This window comes from Aulonocara stuartgranti (assembly GCF_965226115.1).
Source record: "Aulonocara stuartgranti genome assembly, chromosome: 12".
NCBI lineage: Eukaryota > Metazoa > Chordata > Actinopteri > Cichliformes > Cichlidae > Aulonocara > Aulonocara stuartgranti.
Genome location: NC_138948.1, coordinates 4,009,621 through 4,032,373, shown reverse-complemented (window position 1 = coordinate 4,032,373; position 22,753 = coordinate 4,009,621). Strand labels below are relative to the sequence as shown.

General features: G+C 40.3%; 1 protein-coding gene across 3 annotated transcripts in view; it reads left to right on the top strand.

Annotated features, from left to right (window-relative positions):
- cfap299 (cilia and flagella associated protein 299) overlaps positions 1-22,474 on the top strand; it is an 81,364-nt gene extending 58,890 nt beyond the window's left edge. For 2 of the 3 annotated variants that reach the window (XM_082556088.1, XM_082556089.1), the window contains exons 4-6: positions 3,894-4,036; positions 17,132-17,261; positions 19,473-22,474. In XM_082556088.1, coding sequence (XP_082412214.1) covers positions 3,894-4,036; positions 17,132-17,261; positions 19,473-19,565 — 366 coding nt within the window. In that variant the 3' untranslated portion in view covers positions 19,566-22,474. The remainder of the gene's footprint in view (positions 1-3,893; positions 4,037-17,131; positions 17,262-19,472) is intronic. The other variant, XR_014280304.1, reaches the window with a different exon arrangement.
- Positions 22,475-22,753: the final 279 nt, after the last annotated feature.

The following is a 22,753-nucleotide window of genomic DNA, read 5'->3' as shown; positions in this document are numbered from 1 at the left end:
TGTCGACAAAGTGCTTGCTCAAAGGGGTTCATATGATTGTTGAGTTTTTCTCTGTATGTATTATTTTAGGGTCTACCTTACAATATAAAACACCTTGAGGCGACTGTTGTTTTGATTTGGTGCTGTATTAATAAAATTGAATTGAAGTGAATTAATGTGCTTCGTCTTGTTTTATTTTGCGTTTTCTCAGATGTCACTCATTGACTGACCAAAAGCAATGTTGACTTAAAATTTAAATAAGGAATCATTAGATTAAAGGATATGTGGTACTTCAAAAGATAATAACACTCACCAGCCATTTCAACTATATTTATATATAGTATATTCAAATATTTTAATCAATGCAGTTTTTATAGCAGCAGTTCACAGAAACACTTGTTTTAAGGTGCTTCATATTGCAAGGTAAAACTCTATAACCCCAACAATCGCTCCTTTGACCACGTGCTTGGTGACCCTCTGGACAGGAAAATACCCATTTAAGAGGAAGAGACCTCCATCAGAACCAGGATCAAACCGGTTCTGGGTTGAAGTAAAAGAAAAGCGTTAAAAGGTTATAAGTAACAAATGGGGCAAAACACAAACTATTGGAAATGAAACTTTTCTTCTCCAGCTGGGCACTTCTACTACTCATGTTCCGATTACTGGACAACTCTCTCGATCTCCTGATCTATGGTTGCCTCCATCTATCCTACAGACATATTTAAGTGGCTTCTAAAATCGAAGCTTCAATTTCCTTGTTGCCACTTAGCTCTATTCAGCTCTAATTTGGCATTTTTCTTTCTTTCTGTGTCGTACCCACTACACAGGCAAACATCTACAGTCACACACACATTCAGATGTCTCATGCTCCTCTACAGGATTTCAAGTGGTCTGGCCATTGTGTCCCCACCTGTAGAACATTGTCAAAGCACAAAGGAAGACCTCCTGTCAGCTTCTGTTTGATGTGATTTGATTTTGTATAGCCCTCTCAAACTGTACGTCCATGGGGCTTTGAAAGAAAGGCCAACAGCATGTGGAGTAATTTACATGTGTGTGTCAAGGAGGTATTGAGTTCCTCTCAATTTGTCACAAACCTCAAAAATCCTGCTTACTAACAAACATGCTTACTTTTGTATGGAAGTGCTTTTATTTGGACTTTTTTAAGGTTGTATAGTCAAAAGAACTTGTAGATGGTTTGTTGTGTTTCGTGGCCACAGGTAATACTTCACTTGCGTACAAAAAAAAAAAAAAAGAGTTTCAAACTGAATATTGAGTATCACAAAAGGCTGGAATCTCTACCTGAGACTAGTTCAGCGCTCAGCTGCTCAAGCATTAAATAGACTGATGTTTGCCATAAAGTGGGGCCCCTTACTCGCCGCCCTGTGAGGTCACAGCACCTGTTCTTGGTAATTGCTGGCAGGTGATGTAAGGCCTCCACTTGTTTTCCATGGTGTAAGGTGGAGGTCCCCCTGCTCCCTCCTACAAGGCGGCTGGAAACTCATGTTGCTTGTTTGGAGCAAATAATAGAGTCTGACTCGTTTGTTCTGCTTTCCCTGCGACCTGTGAGTGAAATGACTCTTTACCCACCTAATTCTAGTTCCAGAAATATGCAGTGGCTTGTTTTTGATGGATGGACCATATTGATTTGATATAATTTTCAGTTCTAATTTTCCAGAAACTTATGTCAAAGACTATTTTCTCAAGAAGTTATACTACAAAAAAATAAACTTTTACAGAAAGAGAAATGCTAAGTAAGCAAAACATTTAAAATACTGTTGCATTTGTTGGTAATTCTAAAATTTTAGTCACATTTTAGTGTAACTACTAGAGTCTTGAAATACAGTTACTCAACTCAACACAATGCGTATTGTTAATATCATGATATAACCTTGTTGCAGTTACGTCCACTCAGATTGACAAGACCTGAACACATCTAAGAGCTGAAGGCTGTATAAAAATGAGACGTTTTAAGTGTTACAGTGTGAAACTGAGGACACTGAAAATTGTGGACTATTTTTTTTTGTTTGCACCCCAAAGACAAGCTAAACTGTTATTGTTTTAATCAGAATTTCTGACCATCTTTGTCTTTGCTGGGTCCACCTGATGATGTCTTTTCAAGGCTGGCTGCAGGAGGACAGAAGCCAGTAGATAGGGTATATGGCTCAGTCCTCCAGCCAGCTGTGAACCTGATAGCATCTGTTTTAAACGTTTGAGAGGTGGAGAGAAAGCAGCCCTCTTTTCGTCTGAGCTCTGGAGTGCTAGTTATCTCATGCCTTTTTAGTAAAGGGATCCGCAGATGGCCCGTGTCCTGATAGCTATACAAATGTGATATCACTAGCTGAGGTATTCCACAAGGATCCTCTTACTGTGTTACTGTAGGCCGAGAAGTGGGACTCATTCATGCTCAGAGTAAACAAAACAAGTCGGCCACAAAAAGACTTCTCCTATCTCAAGACGAGGCAGAAAAGACAGAAAGAAAAGCTGCTTTCTTGTCTTTGTGATGGCAGACAAAACAACCTCTTCACACCTGAGTGTGTCTCCTGTTCAGTTCTTTCCACGCATTGTCATCCTGTGTTATCGAAACCATCGAATCGACATGAAAAGATCATTTCATGTTCGGCTGTCGCCTGAGGGGGTTTGGACAACTTGGCTTCCATTTGCTTTGTCTGATTCCAGTGACGGAACCATTCGTCATCATCTTTTTTCTCAGGTTGTGTCTAGTTTGAACTAATTTCAAAGACATGATGAGCAGTCATGAAGCTGTCCTTAGAAGTATGTGTTTTGCTGGCAGTGAAGAATCCAAACCTGTTCATGGTGTTTTAATCAGATCGTGTTTGAGTTAAGGTGGCCCAAGTGTCGCCTGCACATCCTGTGTTATGGTGAATGGCCTGTATTTACTACTCCCTAAGGACCCCAAAGCGCTTTACACATGCAGTCATCCACCCATTCACGCACACATTCACACACTGGTGATGGCAGCTACATTGTAGCCACAGCCACCCTGGGGCGCACTGACAGAGGCGATATTTCATATTCTAAGCTAAACAGGCATTCAGCTTATATTTTGCTCCCAGTTTTGGTGGTCTCTGTCAAGGCCTGCACTGTTTTGTTACATAAATAAATGTAATGTACTGGCAACCCTGCTGTTAGAAGTCTACTGTAAAGGGTGATTGCCTGTGTGCCTGATAGGACCCCTCTTGAGTTGTTGATTTATGCCTGTCTGGTAGGTTTTCAATTGTTTCAGACCAAGTCCAAAGACTTTAAACATCAAGGCATGGGTCTGTCATTTTCATGTAATTTTACTAGACTGACTTGGTCTGAAATCACAACTTTGCTTCAAAGAGCTTACAATATGCACAACACATGACACCCTGTGTCCTTAAACCCTGAAATCTGGATAAGGAAAAAAAAGCGAAACCTCAAGTGGAACAATGAGAGAGGGTTCCCTCTACGGGATAGGTTTTTTCTGACTTGACTCTCCCTCCCTTTCCACCAAAGAGTCCTTATAATGACACACAACATCAAGTTTTAACTAAGCACTTCATTTTTTATGTCATTTAAAAGTACATTCTTCCCCCAGCTGTAGGTGTTTTGGAACGGAACTCAGACTTTAGTTACTGTAAGTGGAAGGACTCAGACCGTGTCCCACGCTAGTATCTGAGCAGGATATTTTGTAGACATCCCACTTCTGCAAGCGAGGCCTATTGAAGTATAACATAAGTTGGACTCATTGCTGATTTGAACCTGATTCAAAGTAAAACACGACCCTTTATATTTCAAAGTGGGAGGATTTGTAACAGATCCCTTCTATCTTTCCACAAGTGACTTTTTCCTCACTGGCTGTTACTCAGGAGAGGTTTGATGGTCATGATTATTTACACAGAGGGTTTCCTTCTTTTTCTCTCTTTTTACAGTCGGTCATTTTCATAAGGGATCATAATACTCTTGGACAGGAAGTATCTGGCTATATAGACTACACCCACAGACTCAAGACCCAAGATTTTGAACCATATTTCAGTGGAAAGAAGAGGCTCATGCCAGCACGCTCAGATTTATGGTAAGTCTCCTTCCATTGTAACATGTCCACATTGGTTTAAGAAGCCTTTACTCAGGTGGGATTTGACAAAATTTGAAGTGTAAGGAAATCATATTATCCAAGAATAAAAATTCACATTGTCGTGAGACACCAATATAGGTTTGGAAGGAGCTCTTTAAAAAGCACAGTATGGTTGATACATACAGAGCAAGCTGCTGTGAGCTGAAAATGTAGAATAAATAAATAATAATAAAGTAGAGCTGCCAAAGTGCAGAACTTCTCTGGCTGACGCAGACGTGACTGAAGTCTCGATTTAAACAGACTGAGATCATGAGATTATTTTTAATGTATAGCTGATGACTGTAAAACAAACTGAAGACAATCCAGTTTCTTCAGTGTGACAGCGTTTTAGATTGCTCTTTAGTTCGTGGGGGGCCTGGACACAGTTCCTTTAAACAGGTTCCTTTTAGGTCTTCCTCTTTGTTTGTAATTCTGTTTTCCACTGTGCCAAATCTCCCGGAAGAATTTGTTGGAGAAGGCAAAGATAGAGTGACAAAAACAGAGGAATGGAGAAGCATCACATTAAAGTTAGGGTCCTTGAATTTAATTCAAAACCAGCTGTCAGTACTGTGGCATCTCTGTAAGGTTTAAGTAAGGTTTCATTAAGGGTGAAGGGATGGGAACATTTCACTAACCCACAGTGACTTTCTGTGCTTTTATTTATCAGTCACCAAAGTTAGACTAACACATTTTCAGTCATACATGTGTACTGTACGTTTGACAATTCGAGGGTCAGCACCGGTCACACAATCCCAGAACAAGCCATCAATGAACTGCTGACCTTACAGGTGTAAGCTAAAATCTCCACTCTACTATTCAGCAAGGCAGGTGACATCTTTATAATTCCTGGTCTATCAGGATAGCTGTTTACACAGAGAGCTGTCAGCAGATTACCAGAGCCAAAACCATTCCCACATTCCACATATTCATGCAGACTAACACCTTACCAACATTTCAGATACGTGCGAGAAATCCCAAAAGGACAGACACAACCGGAGAAGGGTGAGAATGAGAGTGTAATACGTGGTTTTATTCAGAGTTCAGCCAAACGGCACACAGCCTGTTTGACCTCGGTGACAGAACAAGGTCTATAACATCCTAATGTAGATAGCTTTTCACGCTGAAATTCTGCTTTGTTTTTCATGCTGTGAATCTCATTTTTCTACTTTCAACATTTTTATAAACAACTTTCCGTCTTCATGTGTGAACCCCACCAACAAGGCTGCATCACTGAGGACAACATATTATAATCATGACGTTTTTGTCTTTTTAATGTGGTTACAAAGAAATACTGAGTATATTAATAAAAAGTTTGGAATTTGTAAACAGCATCTGTAGTTTGTTGGAACCAAAAACTGCTTCATAAGCACATTGTCCAACAACAATATTCAAAATGCTAAATGGCAGTCTTAGAGAAAACTGCTATTGTTCCAGCAGTCAGAAGACAAGAATGACAGTTGGGGTTTTATTTTTGGAAGTGGTTTCCCCTTCCTTTTGAAACCAAAGTGTCAGACATGTGAAGCTTTGTTGTTTTATTTATCCATTTCTCACCACGTGTTCCGACACACAACACCGCTTGTGACCTTGAACTCGACCTCCTCTCTGGTGAGTAGAAGCCCTAACAAGCTCTAGGTGTGAGTCATTGGGTGAGCATGCCTGGAGGTAAAACCTACTCTCTAATGATGCTTTTAAGACACCCCTCACCACCCCGCCCCACCACCATCGACCCGCACCCCCATCTGACTTGCCGCTCCCTCTCTCCGACTCATTTTTCAGTCACTAAAACTTCATCAGATTTACACGTCTCCTTGTCTTTATTTAACTTCTCTAAACTTGCCTTCCATGCTTTGCTACCGCTCCCCTTTTCTCCCCTCATATGTCATCTTCCACCCCCCCCCTTTTTTTTTTTCATCTCTGTCGGGAACAATAACACCCAGTGTGGTTGCCGCTAAGAGGGAGCAGATGCTGGAGCTGCTGCCCACTCAGTGCACTAAACCTCCCACCGCAGGACTCTGAATCCTGTCCCTCCTCCTCCTCCATAGCCACAAAGAACACAGGGCAGCGACACCAGCGCCAGCTCTGGCCTCCACCTCCCATCTCCAGCAAGGAAGGGTGGATAGGTTCACGTACGCAGCCTTATGGGGGTGTAGCAGTAGCAGTACTGTCCTCTTGGACTAAAGTATGAAGATTTAAAGATATAAAATACTAGAGAAAAAAACATTATCGTTGAAAACCAAATGTGTTAAATGTACAGTTTATCTGTTCCACAAGTTTGATGTGGAAAATATTTCTAACTTTCCAACTTTGTGTAACAGGTGCCTGTGCTGTTTGGAAAAAAAGAAAGAAAAGGATATTCAAGACTAAATACATACGACTTCCCCTCTGAGTAATAATAATAAAGGAGAAGAGTTGTCGTCTCTTATATCTTACTACAACCTTTAGTTCCTATTTAAAATCACATCTGGTTACACAGGCACAATCATTTCACAGTTTAATTTCTTACATGTGAGTTGCAAAAATGGGAAGTGCTCAGTCATGTGACCGATAGAGCTGTGAATGTATTTGTACATAAACAACGAGCCATCCTTCTGAATATTTCCATGGATTCTATAAGAGCAGCAACAATATTCAGCTAAATGCTGGATGTGATTTATTTTAGCACGCACACTCGGCAGGTGGGTCATATAAATATAATTTGTAAGGACACACGTTCTGAGCCTCTGACCTCCAGAGGAAACCTGGTTAAAGTATGTCAAGGACGGGATTTTCCCAATTGCTTCAGAAGAAATTTAACATCTAGAAACTAGTAAACAAGACACAATCTCATAACCAGAAACACAATATTTGCTCTTCTGCTCTACTTACTGTCACCTCAGGGGAAACTGTGGCGTAAGCCTTTAAGTAAATAAAAGCAAAACCTGACACTAATACTGCAAATGGAGGGTGAAAAAAGTGTGTTTTTAGGTTAAATTTGTGAGCTTCCAACATAGACACGCACTGAAGTTCTGACCCTGATCTAATTAACCCACAGATCTGCAGCTCTGTGCACCCACCTTCCTGCCACTCCAGATGTGCCTACAGCATCTCTGATGTCTATTTAATGTTCACCAGCTAAGTGACCATCTGTTTATGCACTCTAGCTGTTCCCTTCCTCCCTCTCTTTATCTCTCCCTCTCTTCAGGCCCTGTGTTTAGCCAAGAGTTTTAAGAGGCTGAGCAGCTCACTATATGGGAATCCTAATTGATTTACTGGTTTTTCTGCTTTACATTGTTTATGTTTTGTTCTACTTGAAATCATGCCTCTTCCTGAAAACAAAACTTCTTTCATCTGAAGTATAAAACATCTTTACTCTTCAACAAGTCGTTCAAACGCAAACATTTTAAATTGCTGAATAATATAAATATCTCCTGCCTGCACTGCACGCCTTTGCCAACAGACTGAAACAATGAATCTAAAGGATCAGCTCGACTGAAACATATAGCGCATGCCTCTTCTGGAGCCAAAACCATGTTGCCGCCACGCTCGGCCTCTGCAGTGCACCTGTGTGTCTGGCTTCATTTTCTGCTGTGAAAATATTTGCACTGCTGTCCCATTTTATTAAGTTTTAATACAAAAGAGAAACTGTTCCAGCTCTGAAGGTGATTTAGCGGCTCCGTCTCAAGCGTTGTGCCTGGGCTTTGTGGGGGTCGGTGGGACGTTTTATCAAAGCCAGCATGGTAAATATTTGCGGGAAGATTTCATGTCATCTTTGCTGATCTTCACATATGGCACACACATACCCTTTTGGCAGGGTTAAATCCAATCAGATTCTTCCCAGTGCTTATGGGTATAGATTGTTTTTGAGGGTTCCAATGTCAGTACCATCGTCAGTCTCTTACCATCTTTCTATCTCATGTGCGTGTAAAATGACAGCGGCGACTCTTTAAATACCATAAGAACAAAGGCATTGTGTGTTTCACCCCCTACCGCTGCCCATCAGTATGCTCTTACTCAATGGCTACATTCAAATGGAACATAGCATAGCACCCAGTTCTGTCAGTTGACATGTAATGCATGTAATACACACAAACAGTTTCACCTTTTCTAAGTTACAAAAATCTTTGCAGTTCAATAATTGGAATAACAGAAGTAAAATACATTTATCAGCTCTACAGTGGCTTGCAAAAGTATTCGGCCCCCTTGAGCTTTCCCACATTTTGTCACATTATAGCCACAAACATGAATCAATTTTATTGGAATTCCACGTGAAAGACCAACACAAAGTGGTGCACACGTGAGAAGTGGAACGAAAATCATACATGATTCCAAACATTTTTTACAAATAAATAACTGAAAAGTGGGGTGTGCGTAATTATTCAGCCCCCTGAGTCAATACTTTGTTGAACCACCTTTTGCTGCAATTATAGCTGCCAGTCTTTTAGGGTCTGTCTCTACCAGCTTTGCACATCTAGAGACTAAAATCCTTGCTCATTCTTCTTTGCAAAACAGCTCCAGCTCAGTCAGATTAGATGGACAGCGTTTGTGAACAGCAGTTTTCAGATCTTGCCACAGTTTCTCGATTGGATTTAGATCTGGACTTTGACTGGGCCATTCTAACACATGGATATGTGTGGACAGATTCCCCCACCTGAGCTGTAGATCTCTGCAGCTCGTCCAGAGTCACCATGGGCCTCTTGGCTGCATTTCTGATCAGCGCTCTCCTTGTTCAGCCTGTGAGTTTAGGTGGACGGCCTTGTCTTGGTAGGTTTACACTTGTGCCATACTCCTTCCATTTCTGAATGATTGCTTGAACAGTGCTCCGTGGGATGTTCAAGGCTTGGGAAATCTTTTTGTAGCCTAAGTCTGCTTTAAATTTCTCAATAACTTTATCCCTGACCTGTCTGGTGTGTTCTTTGGACTTCATGGTGTTGTTGCTCCCAATATTCTCTTAGACAACCTCTGAGGCCGTCACAGGGCAGTTGTGGAGCTGTTTTGCAAAGAAGAATGGGCAAGAATTTCAGTCTGTAGATATGCAAAGCTGGTAGAGACATACCCTAAAAGACTGGCAGCTGTAATTGCAGCAAAAGGTGGTTCAAGTATTGACTCAGGGGGCTGACTAATTACGCACACCCCATTTTTCAGTTATTTATTTGTAAAAAATGTTTGGAATCATGTATGATTTTCGTTCCACTTCTCACGTGTGCACCACTTTGTGTTGGTCTTTCACGTGGAATTCCAATAAAATTGATTCATGTTTGTGGCTGTAATGTGACAAAATGTGGAAAAGTTTAAGGGGGCCAAATACTTTTGCAAGCCACTGTATATACAAAACCCTTTTGTAAAAACCATAGACTGTATGTAAAATTTATGGTCTAAATGATTTTTAATCATCAATTTTGATGTTCATTTTGTAAATTGTGTTCCCATTTAGATAAAAAAGATAATGATGGTAGCACGGTACGCTATCATTTAGCACAGTCAGATCCATGTGTTGGGTTTCAAAAAAACAAAATCCAAAAGGTTTAAGTCAAGGCTTTAAAACAATACATACAAAGCAGTGTTGATGTCATGGACACCAAGTTAACCTTTTCTGTACAGTCAGTGGTAAACGCTTTTTAGTCAAACTGATACACCAGAAGTGTGTTTTACAGCTCGTCTTCTAATAAAAAAACAAACAAACACCAGAACAACACGATGTTCACCTGAGTACTCAATTCTAACAGCACATTATACAGCTATGTTTTATAATTTAATATAAACATAATAAATTCTTAGATGAAACCAAAAATAATGATCGAGTGTGTAGGCGGACAGTTAGTTATGTGTCTGCTAAAAGAGCTGTCAGCTGGACATGGTCATAGACATGATTTGCTGTTGAACTAGGCCCGTGACACTCCCAATAGGTTTAACAGTAATTTCGGCACATTACACTACTCCTTTCAACATTGAAAAGGCCTTTGTGATTTACACTGGAAACATTAACTTCTGAAACACTTGCTAGACTATTTATTCTGCAGCCGCTAAAGAAAAGAATAGCTGAACGAATACACATGCTGAGTACTTGCACTTTATGATATATATCATCCAGCTCCTCTGAGCCCTGTAATGAGACTGTTGACATTACACTGGAAAATGACTGCCTGGAGATAACAATAGAGCTAAGCAGGGTAACTATGGAAAGTGAAAGGACACACTGCACGTGTCAAACAGCCATTGTAAATGCATAGGCAACCAGGAACCGGTGCTGAGAGCAGCGTCATTGTTTCCACCAAATCCAGGTTCTCACACTTTTACTGGTCCATGTGTCTGGGTGTGGTGCCATCCAGCAGCTGGAGCTTTGTGACCAAATGTGCACCGACCATGCAGTTAGTTGCCCTAGTGAGAGTTCATATAGGACAGCGAGGGAGGTGGGTCCAATAAACGTATGAACAAAATTCTCGGCATTGCTTCAAAAAAATTTTCTTTTACTCTTTCCGTCTTTTTCTTGTTCAGTGTTAAAATATCTCACATCTGTCCCAGTAAGCGGTTCACCATGGAATAAAAGTGGTTGACCAAAAAATGTTAATTGTTGTATGGCATTTTGGTATAAATAGTCACTGAAACACTGTCAGGCCCAATTTACAAAGAGAAGAAGGATGCATGTGCCTGAAAGCAAATCTTGGACAATGTAATTTTCTTCTGAGTCTTAAAGGAAAAACCTCAATTTGTATTTCATAATTGGGTCATTGCAGCAATCTATTCTGAACATGCTTTATTCAGCTCTGTTGGCAACTTGGAAAAAAATGCCAGACCTCTCATACCTTGTAATTTTATGCATCAGTGTATTTCCCCACACAGTTTGGACTGTTCGGAGGCGTCCAGATTATGTGTTTTCTGGAGAGGGAGATTACTTTGACAGCTGGTAGGGAATGGCTGACAGATAGCTGAAACATCAGATGCTGTTCATTGTCACATTTTCTGACAGCTATTCTGTAATAGTAGTACCAAAATATAGCAATGTGTAGCTCTTTATATTGTTAATTTCTAACAAAATAAATAAAGAAAATCTTTTTTTCCTGCTACATTATCATTAAAAATGGTAAATGGCCTGTATTTGTATAGCGCTTTTACTAGTCCCTAAGGGGGACTGGTTACACATCCAGTCATCCACCCATTCATTCACACACTGGTGATGGCAGCTACATTGTAGCCACAGCCACCCTGGGGCGCACTGACAGAGGCGAGGCTGCCGGACACTGGCGCCACCGGGCCCTCTGACCACCACCAGTAAGCAACGGGTGAAGTGTCTCGCCCAAGGACACAACGACCAAGCAACCTTCCAATTACAAGGCAAACTCCCAACTCTTGAGCCACAATCGCCCCCCATCATTAGAAGTCTTAACCTATTAAGGTCACTGACCCCGACACTAACACTATCTAACCCTAGGCAATCACAATATGTCATTTTTGTTTTGGTAAAAGTCTCTCCCAAGTCTTGGCAGTCAGGTAACCAATAAAATAATCATTTTACCTGAGACCGAGATGTTAAGCCACAGTAACACAAAATTAGGACTGGGATTTGGGTTATCGCCATTAAAAACTTAGACCTCAGAGTGTTGTCTGTTTTGGTTCTTAGTCATCCAGGTCATGGTAGTTTTAAGCACTTGAGTTGAAGGCAGCTGGGCTTCCTTTTTGGGTTTTTGAAAACATTTCACCTCACTCCAAAAGCTTCTTCAGCACTAAAAGGTGATGGGGCATCTCAGGTATTTAACCTCTAGTGGGGCTGGTATCTTGAAAGTGTTCTGAGCATCACTGATCCATCCTGTCTTTATGTGAGTTGTTAAAGTTAACATGAATCATGACTCCAAAGTAAAAGCCCTAAAAACAAGTCCACTTGTCTTCCTCCAAAGTTAAATTAATAAACTATTCTGACCATCTGCACATCTGCATATGCAATTTAACCAATAGCTTCAAGTGTAGGCTGAGAGAAAACATCAACTTCTGTGTAAAACTCTAATTTGTGTCAAGGATCATCACCATTAATGAGTTTTGCACAGTGACTTTATCCCCCAAGAGGGAGTTCTACCCATGTATGGCCTGAGGACATTCATCATGAACCACCTGTAGTACACCACCTGTCTTCACACACCTGCTCATGTCGCACTGAGAAGGCAGAAATTTTCAGTGTAGATTTTTGCTTTTTATAGGAAGATTTGCAGAACTATTCAATCATACCTCGTGTAGGTCAATGACCAATCATCATAGTGAATCTTTTACCAATGTTTCAAGCATTTTATCTGTTATTTAAACTATGTTTTATTTTTATTGTTTATGTCACATTTCTTTTTAATTTAACAGAATCATTTTAACCATCCGTGTGTATCGTACGCCCTTTGTTTTCTGTCTTGGTCTAAAGGCAGAAGCTTTCCTCGGTAGCTGGAGCAGGGTCTTTATCACAATGCTAAATACTAGACCAAGCCTCCAGGGTCTGACATTGGAGATCAACTGTCTGTTGGAATATGACAAATATCCAATCCAGGAAAATATGTTACCAGGATACGAGCAGTAAAGTCACTTTTGTTGTTGGCTGGAATACCTGGTCCTTTTCATAGCTATTCAGAAACTGACCATTCTGCAGAAATATGTATTTACATTTCCCAAAATTGCATAGTGGGGGTCTGTGGGTTTTGGAAAAACCACATGGTTGGATTTTATATTGCTTGTACTATATGTTTGCTTGTAATTTGTAGCAAGCATGCTTTATATGTTGCAGGGAGAAAATATTTTTATGGCTCAAATGCAAATAGTTTTTTGTGAGCAGTTTTATGTTCCACTAGAGATTAGCTCTTAAACAGGTTCTGGAGAAAACATCCTCACGTCAGCCAAACTGCCAGGATATTTCAAAGATCATAGGGGGGCCTACAGTGTAAATGCAAACATTTTGAGATGTATTTTACCTAATGTGGGTCATTAATACTTTATATCTACTGTTAATCATGCACTGCTCTAGTAATGCATCACAGCCAGAGAAATATAGCCTGCAGAATGCTGGCAGTCCTTCATTATGTTACTATCCCATGTTAACAGCTTGCTGCTGCAATATCAGCCTGTTCAACTCCCCATCATAATATAACTCGTCTCAGATTTATACTCAGACTTCTCCCTGAGCTCCATCTTTGTAGTTGGACCACGATCTGCTGTTGGGGACCAGCCAAGGCTCAGTAAAGCAACCTTTGGGTACTCGGTGTGACATGGAGTTGTGTTGCTAATTATGCCAATTGTTAATGATAAAAACCACTAAAAACTAGTGCTGTTTGAAGATTTTGAAAACTTGTTGATGCAGTTTGTTTTCTGGGATTCTGGGATTATTTGCTTGTTTAGAATTTTAAATTTTTTTTAAAAATGTGCTGGGTCATTTTTGTAAGCAAGCTAGCTAATAGCCAGATGAAGGCAAGCTAAGGATTGGCTTTGATCCCTGAAGCCAACCAAACATTTCTTCATCTATCTAGTGCCCCATTCACATTCAGTAGAAAAATCTGTCGTTTTTCTGCATGATGTTAACTAATGTTAGTTTACCTGCTAACACCAGAATAAATTTGACAAGCTTGAGTCGAGTATATTCATAACACCATAATTTTCTTTCTTTCAACATTGGGTGTAATGAGTGAGGGATAGATTTCACTGAGAAACTGCACACCCACAGGCTAGCAACTTGTGAATCACACAGAAAAGCACACTTGGTTTTATTCTCTTTCAAGGGGGCCCCATTACAATTGGGACCATAATTTACTAAATGAAAATTATATTTTGTATAAGATATTGAGACGATCGTTTACGGAGGTCACAGACAAAGACACTGAAAGAATGGAGGTTTACAGTACTACCTACACATTTTACATATAACACAGACTAATTGTGAGATACCCCAAAGGCATGCATGGCCATCTTGCCAAGGCAACTTTTTTCAAACTCATGTGGAGTTGTGTTGGAATCTGTGGGTACTGGGAGACACTGTGTCCAGTATATGTGCATTTTTTTAACACCAACATGGTATTTTTACAACAGCAAACCCTGTTTTTGGATTCTTGAACTGGTTAATGTTCTTAGCATGCATTCTGGTTTTATCCAGAACATTCACCAATTTTCTTATGCAAAAATATTTGAAGGCCGATAGTTATTGTTAAGGCCTCAGACTTGGAGAATAGTCAGAGACCTGGTTGCTAGGGTCACTTGGTGTATTGCCCAACCACTTAGCAAGTGGTTGCTCGCTGTCATTGAGTGAAATCTGTTGCTAAGAGGGTTCTGATACAAAGCCTGCATGGAAGAAGCTGATTTGTCTCGCTGATTAACCATCTAGGGGTTGTATAACTTGAAAAAGCACCAGTTGCTACGCATTCTTCACAGCTTCACTATTACTTAGCGATAGGTTGGCAAGTGTTTGCAGTCAACAGTGTCTTCCATATCATAGTCACTGCTAACAACCATTCACAACCAGATGGGAATACTCATTTTTCCCTGCTGACCAGTGCTTGACAAATGGTTGCCAGCTGGTCTTATGAATGTGTGACTAAAGCCTAATATCACTGGATGTTGGTCATTGTGTGGTTAACATTTCTGGTCCATTGTTGAAATTTTTTTGTTTGTTAGCAAGTAAATAAGCTGAGCCAACATGGCTAATGTTGCTCATTGTTGGTGCTGTAGTGTCACAGATGAGAGGTAGAGCGAAGTGAGCATACTTTTTTTTACATTATATATATGTGTGTGTACTTACATGACATGTATTAACACTTAAAAAATGTACCTTTGAGCTTCTCAAAGTAATATCACATTTCAGAGCAATCAAATACCAATTACAGTGTGTGCAATACAAAGAATACATGTTTTAATACACAAATATGTTGTAAATTAAACACGTATTAATTCCAGACCGGGCATTGTAGCTCAGTCTGGCATCATTTAAGGTTAGTTTAGCTTTTTTTTTCTTTCTTTCTCTAAAAAAAAAGTTTAACTAATTTTGAAATTTGTGCCTTTGTTTTATTTATTTCCATGCCTGGCTCGTCTCGACTGAAAGGCTGAGCTGAAACCAAATCCAACATGGGAACAATGCAGGACTCAACTCTATCATAATGAGATGTTTTCAACTCACAAACTCTCATATTTCATGTTAACAAAGGGTAATGATCTTCCAATTTTATGGCTAAAGGATGTTAACTTGATGTTTTATTCTTTTTTTTAATCAGAAAGCGCTTTGCTTCCAAGACACTGCTTGAGAAGTGTTTCTTTGATCAATCATCTGAGAGGGTTAAATGCTACCTAAATGCATATTATGTAAAAATACTAATAAATCACAGCCTAAATTTTATGCACATGCTTATCAAATTATCCTCACCTGCAAGTCCAAACATTTTGGTTCCTTTTGCTCCATCAAAAAGTTGCATATTCTTGTTCTGCTGTATCAGAAATAGCAGAAAACTTAAAAGCAGATCAGGATCCAGTCGGATGCTGTAAATTAATCAGTCATTTATTTTGGAATTCAGACCTGTCTTTGGTTTCACTTGGTTATTAGTCCCAGCTTTACTCTAATGCCTGGCTTGGCGAACCCACAAACAGCATCCCAGAGATCAAATTGGAAACAGACTTCTCGCTATTATAAAAGTTGCATTACTCTGCAGGTTGCTTTTCTTTCTTTTCTGTAAAACAGAGTTCTTTTATAACCTGTTGTTGAATAATAATATGATAATGGTGGCTGTGAAATGCTCTGAAATCCATCAATCTTTTTTTTTATTCCTCATGGTAAGTCATGACCTCAAAGTGGTCCTTTTTCTTTATTTTAAGGCCTCCTGCTGCGTGAGCCTATAAAGAGAAATGTTCCACAAAAAAAGCAGAGGGTCGAGTAGCACGCACCACTAGAACTACGCAGCAGTCGTTTCCTCCTAATAAAGTCTTAGAAAGTCATGCAAAAAATGTTCTACTCTCATACTTTTCTTTTTTCTTTGTAACATATGAAGTCATTATTTGACAATTTAAGATAAAACGTATTACAGTGTTCTTGTCATGCAGAGATCACTCTCTGTGACTTTCCAATGCTGCTTTCAACTTTTGACTGTTTGATTCGATGATTATTTCTAGTAATGCTGCAAATATGCTGCCTAACCAATCTAAAAAAATGCCCAAATTAAAAAATTATTTACAGAGTTAGAGGAAAGATGTCATGCAGAAGAAATGGTCATGATGATTGTTTTCTGTTTGTTGTTGTTGTTTTTCATTTTAGTTCAGACCTGCATATTAGTTTTATTTTCCAAAAGAAAAGTCACGGCACTCCCCACCAAGTGCTATAAATTACCTCCTACATGCTTTAAAACTGTGTTTTAGTCACACAGGCTTAGAGACCAGTTGATGACCGCTTGACAAACGTCTTGGTCGATAGGGAAAAATTTGTATTCTCCCGCAGTACCCTCTTTGTGACCTTTTTCACCTAGTGACACCCAGCAGGTTCAGTCAACTACTCACAAGCAATCAGGAAATGCACCTTTCTTGCCTAGCAATTGAGGGTTTCCAGGATGTCTCCAGGCATTTCTATGCACGGGTCTCTAGGCCTATGTGAATGAGATCTTAAGCACTATGCTTGTGCAGCTTCAAAGCAACAACAGAAGCCCAAAAGGACAGTGAGTAGAATGGAAAACACTGGTTCATAAGTTACATTCCCACACTTTGTCACTTCAAAAAGTGCCAGATGTTCTTCTGCCTTTCCAAAAAAAAAAACTTCCTGAGATACCTTTGCTCCCAAAAATGATCATCACTAAAGTGGATTCAGGTGGTTTGGTGGATAATGCCAGCCCTTTTGGTTTTCTTTAAGACACTTAAACATGATGGTAGCTGTGCCATCATGTTTAAGTTGGAGTCATCTTCCACTGTCCGCACAAGCATCGGCTGCTGCCAAGATTGCAACATTTTCCAGCTGGCCTCAGGGAAAACCAGTGGTATATCAGTGCAGCAGTAACCCCATGTGATTATATAAAATCCTTATATAAAGGATATTCAAGCTTTAAATAAAATGACCCCAATCATCTTACATTTATTGTTGCCTCTTTTTTACAGCTACTACAACTGGAAGACGCAAGTGTCCACTTCCAACTCGAGCCCAAACTTTGAGGTGATTTATGACGACCCTAACGGCCTTCTCTTTAAGAACAAGAGGGACAAAAAGATTCTGAATTTGGACCCTTTGGTAGGTTTTTGTGTTGCTGTTGTTATTGTCCTGCTTTGGTTTTAAAACCTAGGGAGACAAATGGTGCTGCTAATTAGACCGGGTCACCTGTTCCATCGCAGTAAAAATGTCTCAGGGGAGCAAAAAAGGGCTTTAGGGAGAAGGCTCTTTTCTAAATTCTTTTTGCTGCACAACGGACTGCTTCTGAAAACAGATTTTGTTGTCCTTTTGGCTCAGATGACTGTGATGCACCTCCAATATCCTGATCATTTCCTCTCTTGTTACCTTTAACACCTTTTACTTTGTTGCACCATTTTAACGAACTGCAAATGTTCCAAAGAAAATCGCTTGTTTTTCAACTAGTCACAAGTTACTTCAGAGACTGCACTCTAAGGGAAGAGGTTGGGGAGACAGAGAGAGATAAAGAAATCAGTGGGAGGGAAAGATATTTGTGTTCCACCTGCACAAAGAAGGGAGGATCAAGTGGTCGAGACAGGTGCTTCCTCTACACTCAAAGGCTGACAGGGGCCCTGGAAGAATAACGACTCCCTAATGTTTTTTTCTCTCCAGTTTCCTTCTTTGCTGGGGGGTAGGGAAGTAGTTGGTGGGGCTGAACTATTTTGAAATTGCAGACAGAGCTGTGGGGACTGCGTTTTTGAGGCCAAGCGCCAAAATGGCAGCACAGTGTTCTAGCTGTGGTCGAGCACCGCCCCAACCAGGCTGTCTATTAAAAACACAAGCGAAGGCATTGGGAGCCAGACACAGCAAACCACCCGTGTGCCCAGAACCCAGCTCAGCTCAGCCCAGATTGGCTCGACATGGAGCAGCACAGAACCATCCGGCCTTTAACCCGCCATGAGCTCACTAGCTGCTCATGTGGCCTTAGAGCCACCGGAGAACCTTCCAAAATCAAAGCTCACATCAACTCATTTGGGGTGGCTTGTTTGTTTTTCTGCCTTTGTCATTCCATGACCGCTTTTCTATCCCTGCCAGAAAGTGGGTTGGGGTGGAGGGGTTGTCATTTTTCAGTTATGACAATGGCTTGATTGGCTTGGCAAAGTAAAAGTTAGAGAGAAAAAAACCCCTTGATGCTCAAATTTGAAGAACAGGGTAAGCTGACATGAATTTAAATGTGAGTGTTAATGACAGTGTTTGGTTTCTATAACATTTGAAAAAAAAATGCTTGGCCTTAAGCAGCATTTCCCATTATCTCTCACTGTGTCTGTGACATCAGGTTTATTGGCTTATTTTTATTGATGCTCTTTTCAACTTGCAGAGGAAGACTGTCTCAGTTATTAGGACACCCACAAGTGTGGCTTAGGTAAAAGTGTAAATTGAGTGTAATGGTTCGCTATGGTTCCGTTCCCTCCAGAAGCTTTTGACACACTTAGCCTGAAATAAATGTTCCCAGCTGGTAGTGGCTTCACATCTTAGTGGTGGGGCTGTGTCAGCTTTGACAGCCAAAGTAACACAAAACATCTTGGAAAATGAACAGTTACAGTCACTGTCAAATTATGCAGCACTTGGCCTCCCCTTTAATATACCTGCTATTATAAAGAGGTGTGCTCTAGAGATGTGCGGTTTTGTTTAATTGCTAACATACTCTCTCTGTGGCAGCTGTCACATTTTCAGTATGGTGATATTTTTAATTTAACACTGAAACTAATATTCCCATGCACTGGAAAGCTATCTTTGGTATTTCTAAAACCACAGCAACTCTGTATTTATTTGAAGATTTTAGCTTCTTTCAGCTCACAGTTTTGGTTCTAAATGATGCAGGTTTGATGCAGAAAAAAGTAATAAAGATGATGTTTAAAAAGTCTCATGAATTCACCTTTTTTGTTCTAAAAAAAACAGAAAACTTTCATAAATACAGATCATAAATTTGTACAGAAAGTCCTTAATAATGTCATAAATCAAGTGACAGGTAGGGGCCTTTTCTTATAGACTTCTATAGAATCTGACTCCTTGTCTAATGCCCCCTGCTGGCCATTAGAGAGAGTGCAGATTTTAGAGTTGTCCACATTGGCTTCACTTTTACAGACGGACGCTACATCCATCTTTTCTTATACAGCTTCTGAAAACATGTCTTGAGATCTTGAAAATTCATGAGACCAGTCGAAAACATCACAAATGTTTAGTTCTTTGCTTTGCGTTTGAATGCACGATTGTAGACTGTAGACAGCACTACCCCCAAACAAGCACCACTAACTTCTCTGTGCTGGGTTTCAGTCTGGTCCTGGCGAGGACTCCAACAGGACATTCCTGCAGTCGGACATCTACATCCATGTTGTCATCTACGACCACAACGTCAGGACAGTCTAAACTTCACAGGCCGTCGCCAACACTTGCATACATATGGCACATATTGGAGAGCACTGGAAGCCTCTAATTTGACTGAGTTGCTGTAGTTGGACCATCATTTACACTGTTCCCCTCATATCATGCATGCCATCTGGGTGGAGGTGTTGTAGTGGAGAAAAAAAGGCTTTAAACTGAGGAATCCCAGAGGATGAAGTTGATGGACTCGTGTGACAACTTGGAAGTTTCTTTGCAAATACTCTGGGGTTTTATGTCTAACTTTGGCCTTAAATTGTTGCATCCAGGTCGGGATTGACTGTGCTTTTGGCACTTACCCAAGCAAGCAGAGTTAGTTAGGGGCAAGAACCTGCTCAGAGACCCCAGGCTCGTATCATCATTTGGTCTGGCATGTTTTGGGCTGTTTGTCTAAACAAATTAAAGGCGTAAGAGCTTTGAAAGATGATGGGGGTTGCTTTCATGTCCTCCCCCAGGCTGCGGTAGCTCCAATTGGACTGGAAGAGTGGGTAATGGGCTTAAAGCATTCCGTATGTTTCCAGATGCAAGGCACACGTTACGGGACATCAAAGTGCCCTATCATTTACATATTAGTCATTCACTATGACATTTTTAAATTATTTTCTCAGAGGGCTTTTGGTAACTTAAATCCCTTTAATTTCAGGATTATTATTTGTTGTTTTTTGTAACAGTATCTAAATCTAGAAGTTGAGTCTTTATTAGTTCATAAATTTGCTTTCTGTACATTCTGCTGACTCAATGTCTCTGCATGTAGAAAATTTGGGGGGATAGCAGTAATGCTGCTTCTCAGACTTATCTACCTCTGTTTATTGTGTTTAGTCCTTTTTTGGACTAAACACGTTCACTGGGCGAGATTTAGGGTGCACCCTGGACAGGTCATCAGTCCGTCACAGGCCTAACAGAGGGACAGTCAACCACACACTCTCACATCCACACCTACAGCCAATTTGGAGTCACCAATTAACCTAACTAGCAAGTCTGAGGGTAGAAGACTACCCAAAGGACACCCGTGTAGGCACAGTGATATGCAAACTCCACACAGAGAGGCCTCAGCCAGCCAGGAGATTCAAATCAAAAACCTACCAAAGGTAAGTAACAAATAATGAACACATTAAATCTTGGTTAATTAATCCAGACATGCACGCATAAATAAATAAATGGCTAGGGGTTAGGATTGGGGTTTTATGAGTGGCTGTTCTGAACCTGTATCTGAACATGTATCTGCTGCACAGACGTGCAAGTGGTATCAATCTTTTCATCTAAATCAAATAAGCTTATTTCCTTAACTGCTGAGCCTTTAAGCTCACACTGTCACCTCCACATTTTATCTCGCCTTTATATTAATTTTCTCATTACTAATCTATCACCTGTTTTTCCCCTGAAAGTCACAAGCTTCAAACAAATTAGTTCATTCTAATACAAACGTCTAATGTTTCTCATCTGGCTTGATACCAGAGAAGCATTCCACTTGCTGCATCTGTTTGTTTTCACCGAATTGGACCCTGTTGTCCTCATTGAAATAATATGTGTGGTGACAAGGCTATTTGGGCTGTGGTTCTGTAAAAACTGGGGTTAGGGAAATGACGGTCTGGTTTGGGGTTGTTAATCATTACTGTTCTTTTGTTTTTCCTTCCCTTTTTTAAAGACGATAGGAGTTCTGGGCCTGTTTTTGTGGTTATCGTGAGCAAAGCTGGTGAAAAGTCTGATGGAGTTATAAAAGTGACACAGATGGGAATGTAGGATGTGCCTATTTTCAGTCTTTAACATGTTTTCGTGCAGTTTTATGTATTTTTTTTTATCATCTATTTGTGGTTGCTGGTGTGTAAACTGATCTTAAACTGTTTCTTTGTTTCTTGCTGAAACTACAACCTAAGTAGCAGAAGTATATTCAGACCTGGTTTCTCTGTTGACTGCCTTGTTGAACAGCATATTTAACCTGAGTGCAGGGCATGTTGTAATTGAGAAACCTTCCACCTGCCTGTCTCACTACTTGGTTATTTGTTGTTGTTTTTTCTGTTTTCAGTTTGGAGATTTTTTTGTAATTGTGTTTGGAAATGAGAAGTCAGGCAGCAAATGAACACTTCACCCTCATCTACAGCTGTTTAGGCTTACAGGCCACGGCTCATTTATGTGGCCAGGTAATGGCGATGGAACTGGCTGCTTTATTCTCTCTCCCACCCTGAAAGTTGCATCAGTCATTCCAAATACCTTCCAATGAAAACAGCAGATGTGCACAAGACGGGAAAAAGGCCATCTAAAACAAACAGGCAAACAAGTGCACTGCATCTGAAATGCATTGGTTGTTCTTTGAATGCCTTACCTCTGTAGAAAACAGCATTTAAAATGATTACTGGAATCCACCCAGATCATGTGTCTGCAAACAGGGATGATTTCACAATAAAGTCCAGGTTAAACAGTAATATTCCCCTTCATTTCCTTTATTGGGCTTTTAAGCTGTTGGGGTTTTAACTGAAGCGTTAAAACCCCTAATGTTAAAACATTAGTTAGAGGTCTGAGGTCTAATATGCACAACTTGAGTCAAAGTGGTGGATTCAGACTGCAGCAGAGGCACGATTCAGTCTTTTCTATGAAACAAGCTCAGTTTCACCTCAGTTTGTCTTTTTGTGTAGTTTTCACTCATAGATTATTGTGTTTGACATCTCATTACCTACAACCTTATGATTAATAGATTAATATTGGCATGCAGATATTACAATAACCTTGTGAATCTAGTGATAGCTGCTGACATGCAAAAATAAATTCCAAATTAAATCCTAAGCTAAATTACAGCGCTTTCACTTTCAAACACACAACCACTTCTTACCCCTCAGCCAAAAAGGCTGATGGGTTATTGTTGTCACCCGTTGGATGGGCGAGTGGGCAGCGTAGACACCCAAGTTTTTGAATGCGCTAACTTGAGAAGGATGTCACCTGTCCAAAAATACAAACCCAATAAAAATGTCTAATTAGCAGAGGTGTGGCCTAGCAGACTTCTGCTGATTGGAGCCGCCTGTGTTGTTATACCTAAAAGCCTTTCTGTACAATTTTTAATGAAGGGTGAAACTATCGAGACCAAAATCAGGTTCAAAACATCTGTTTTAATGCTATAGATTTGGGAATGTTATACAAATATACGAGATTGACTCACTTTTGGGGCCAGTCTCAAGTGGCCACAA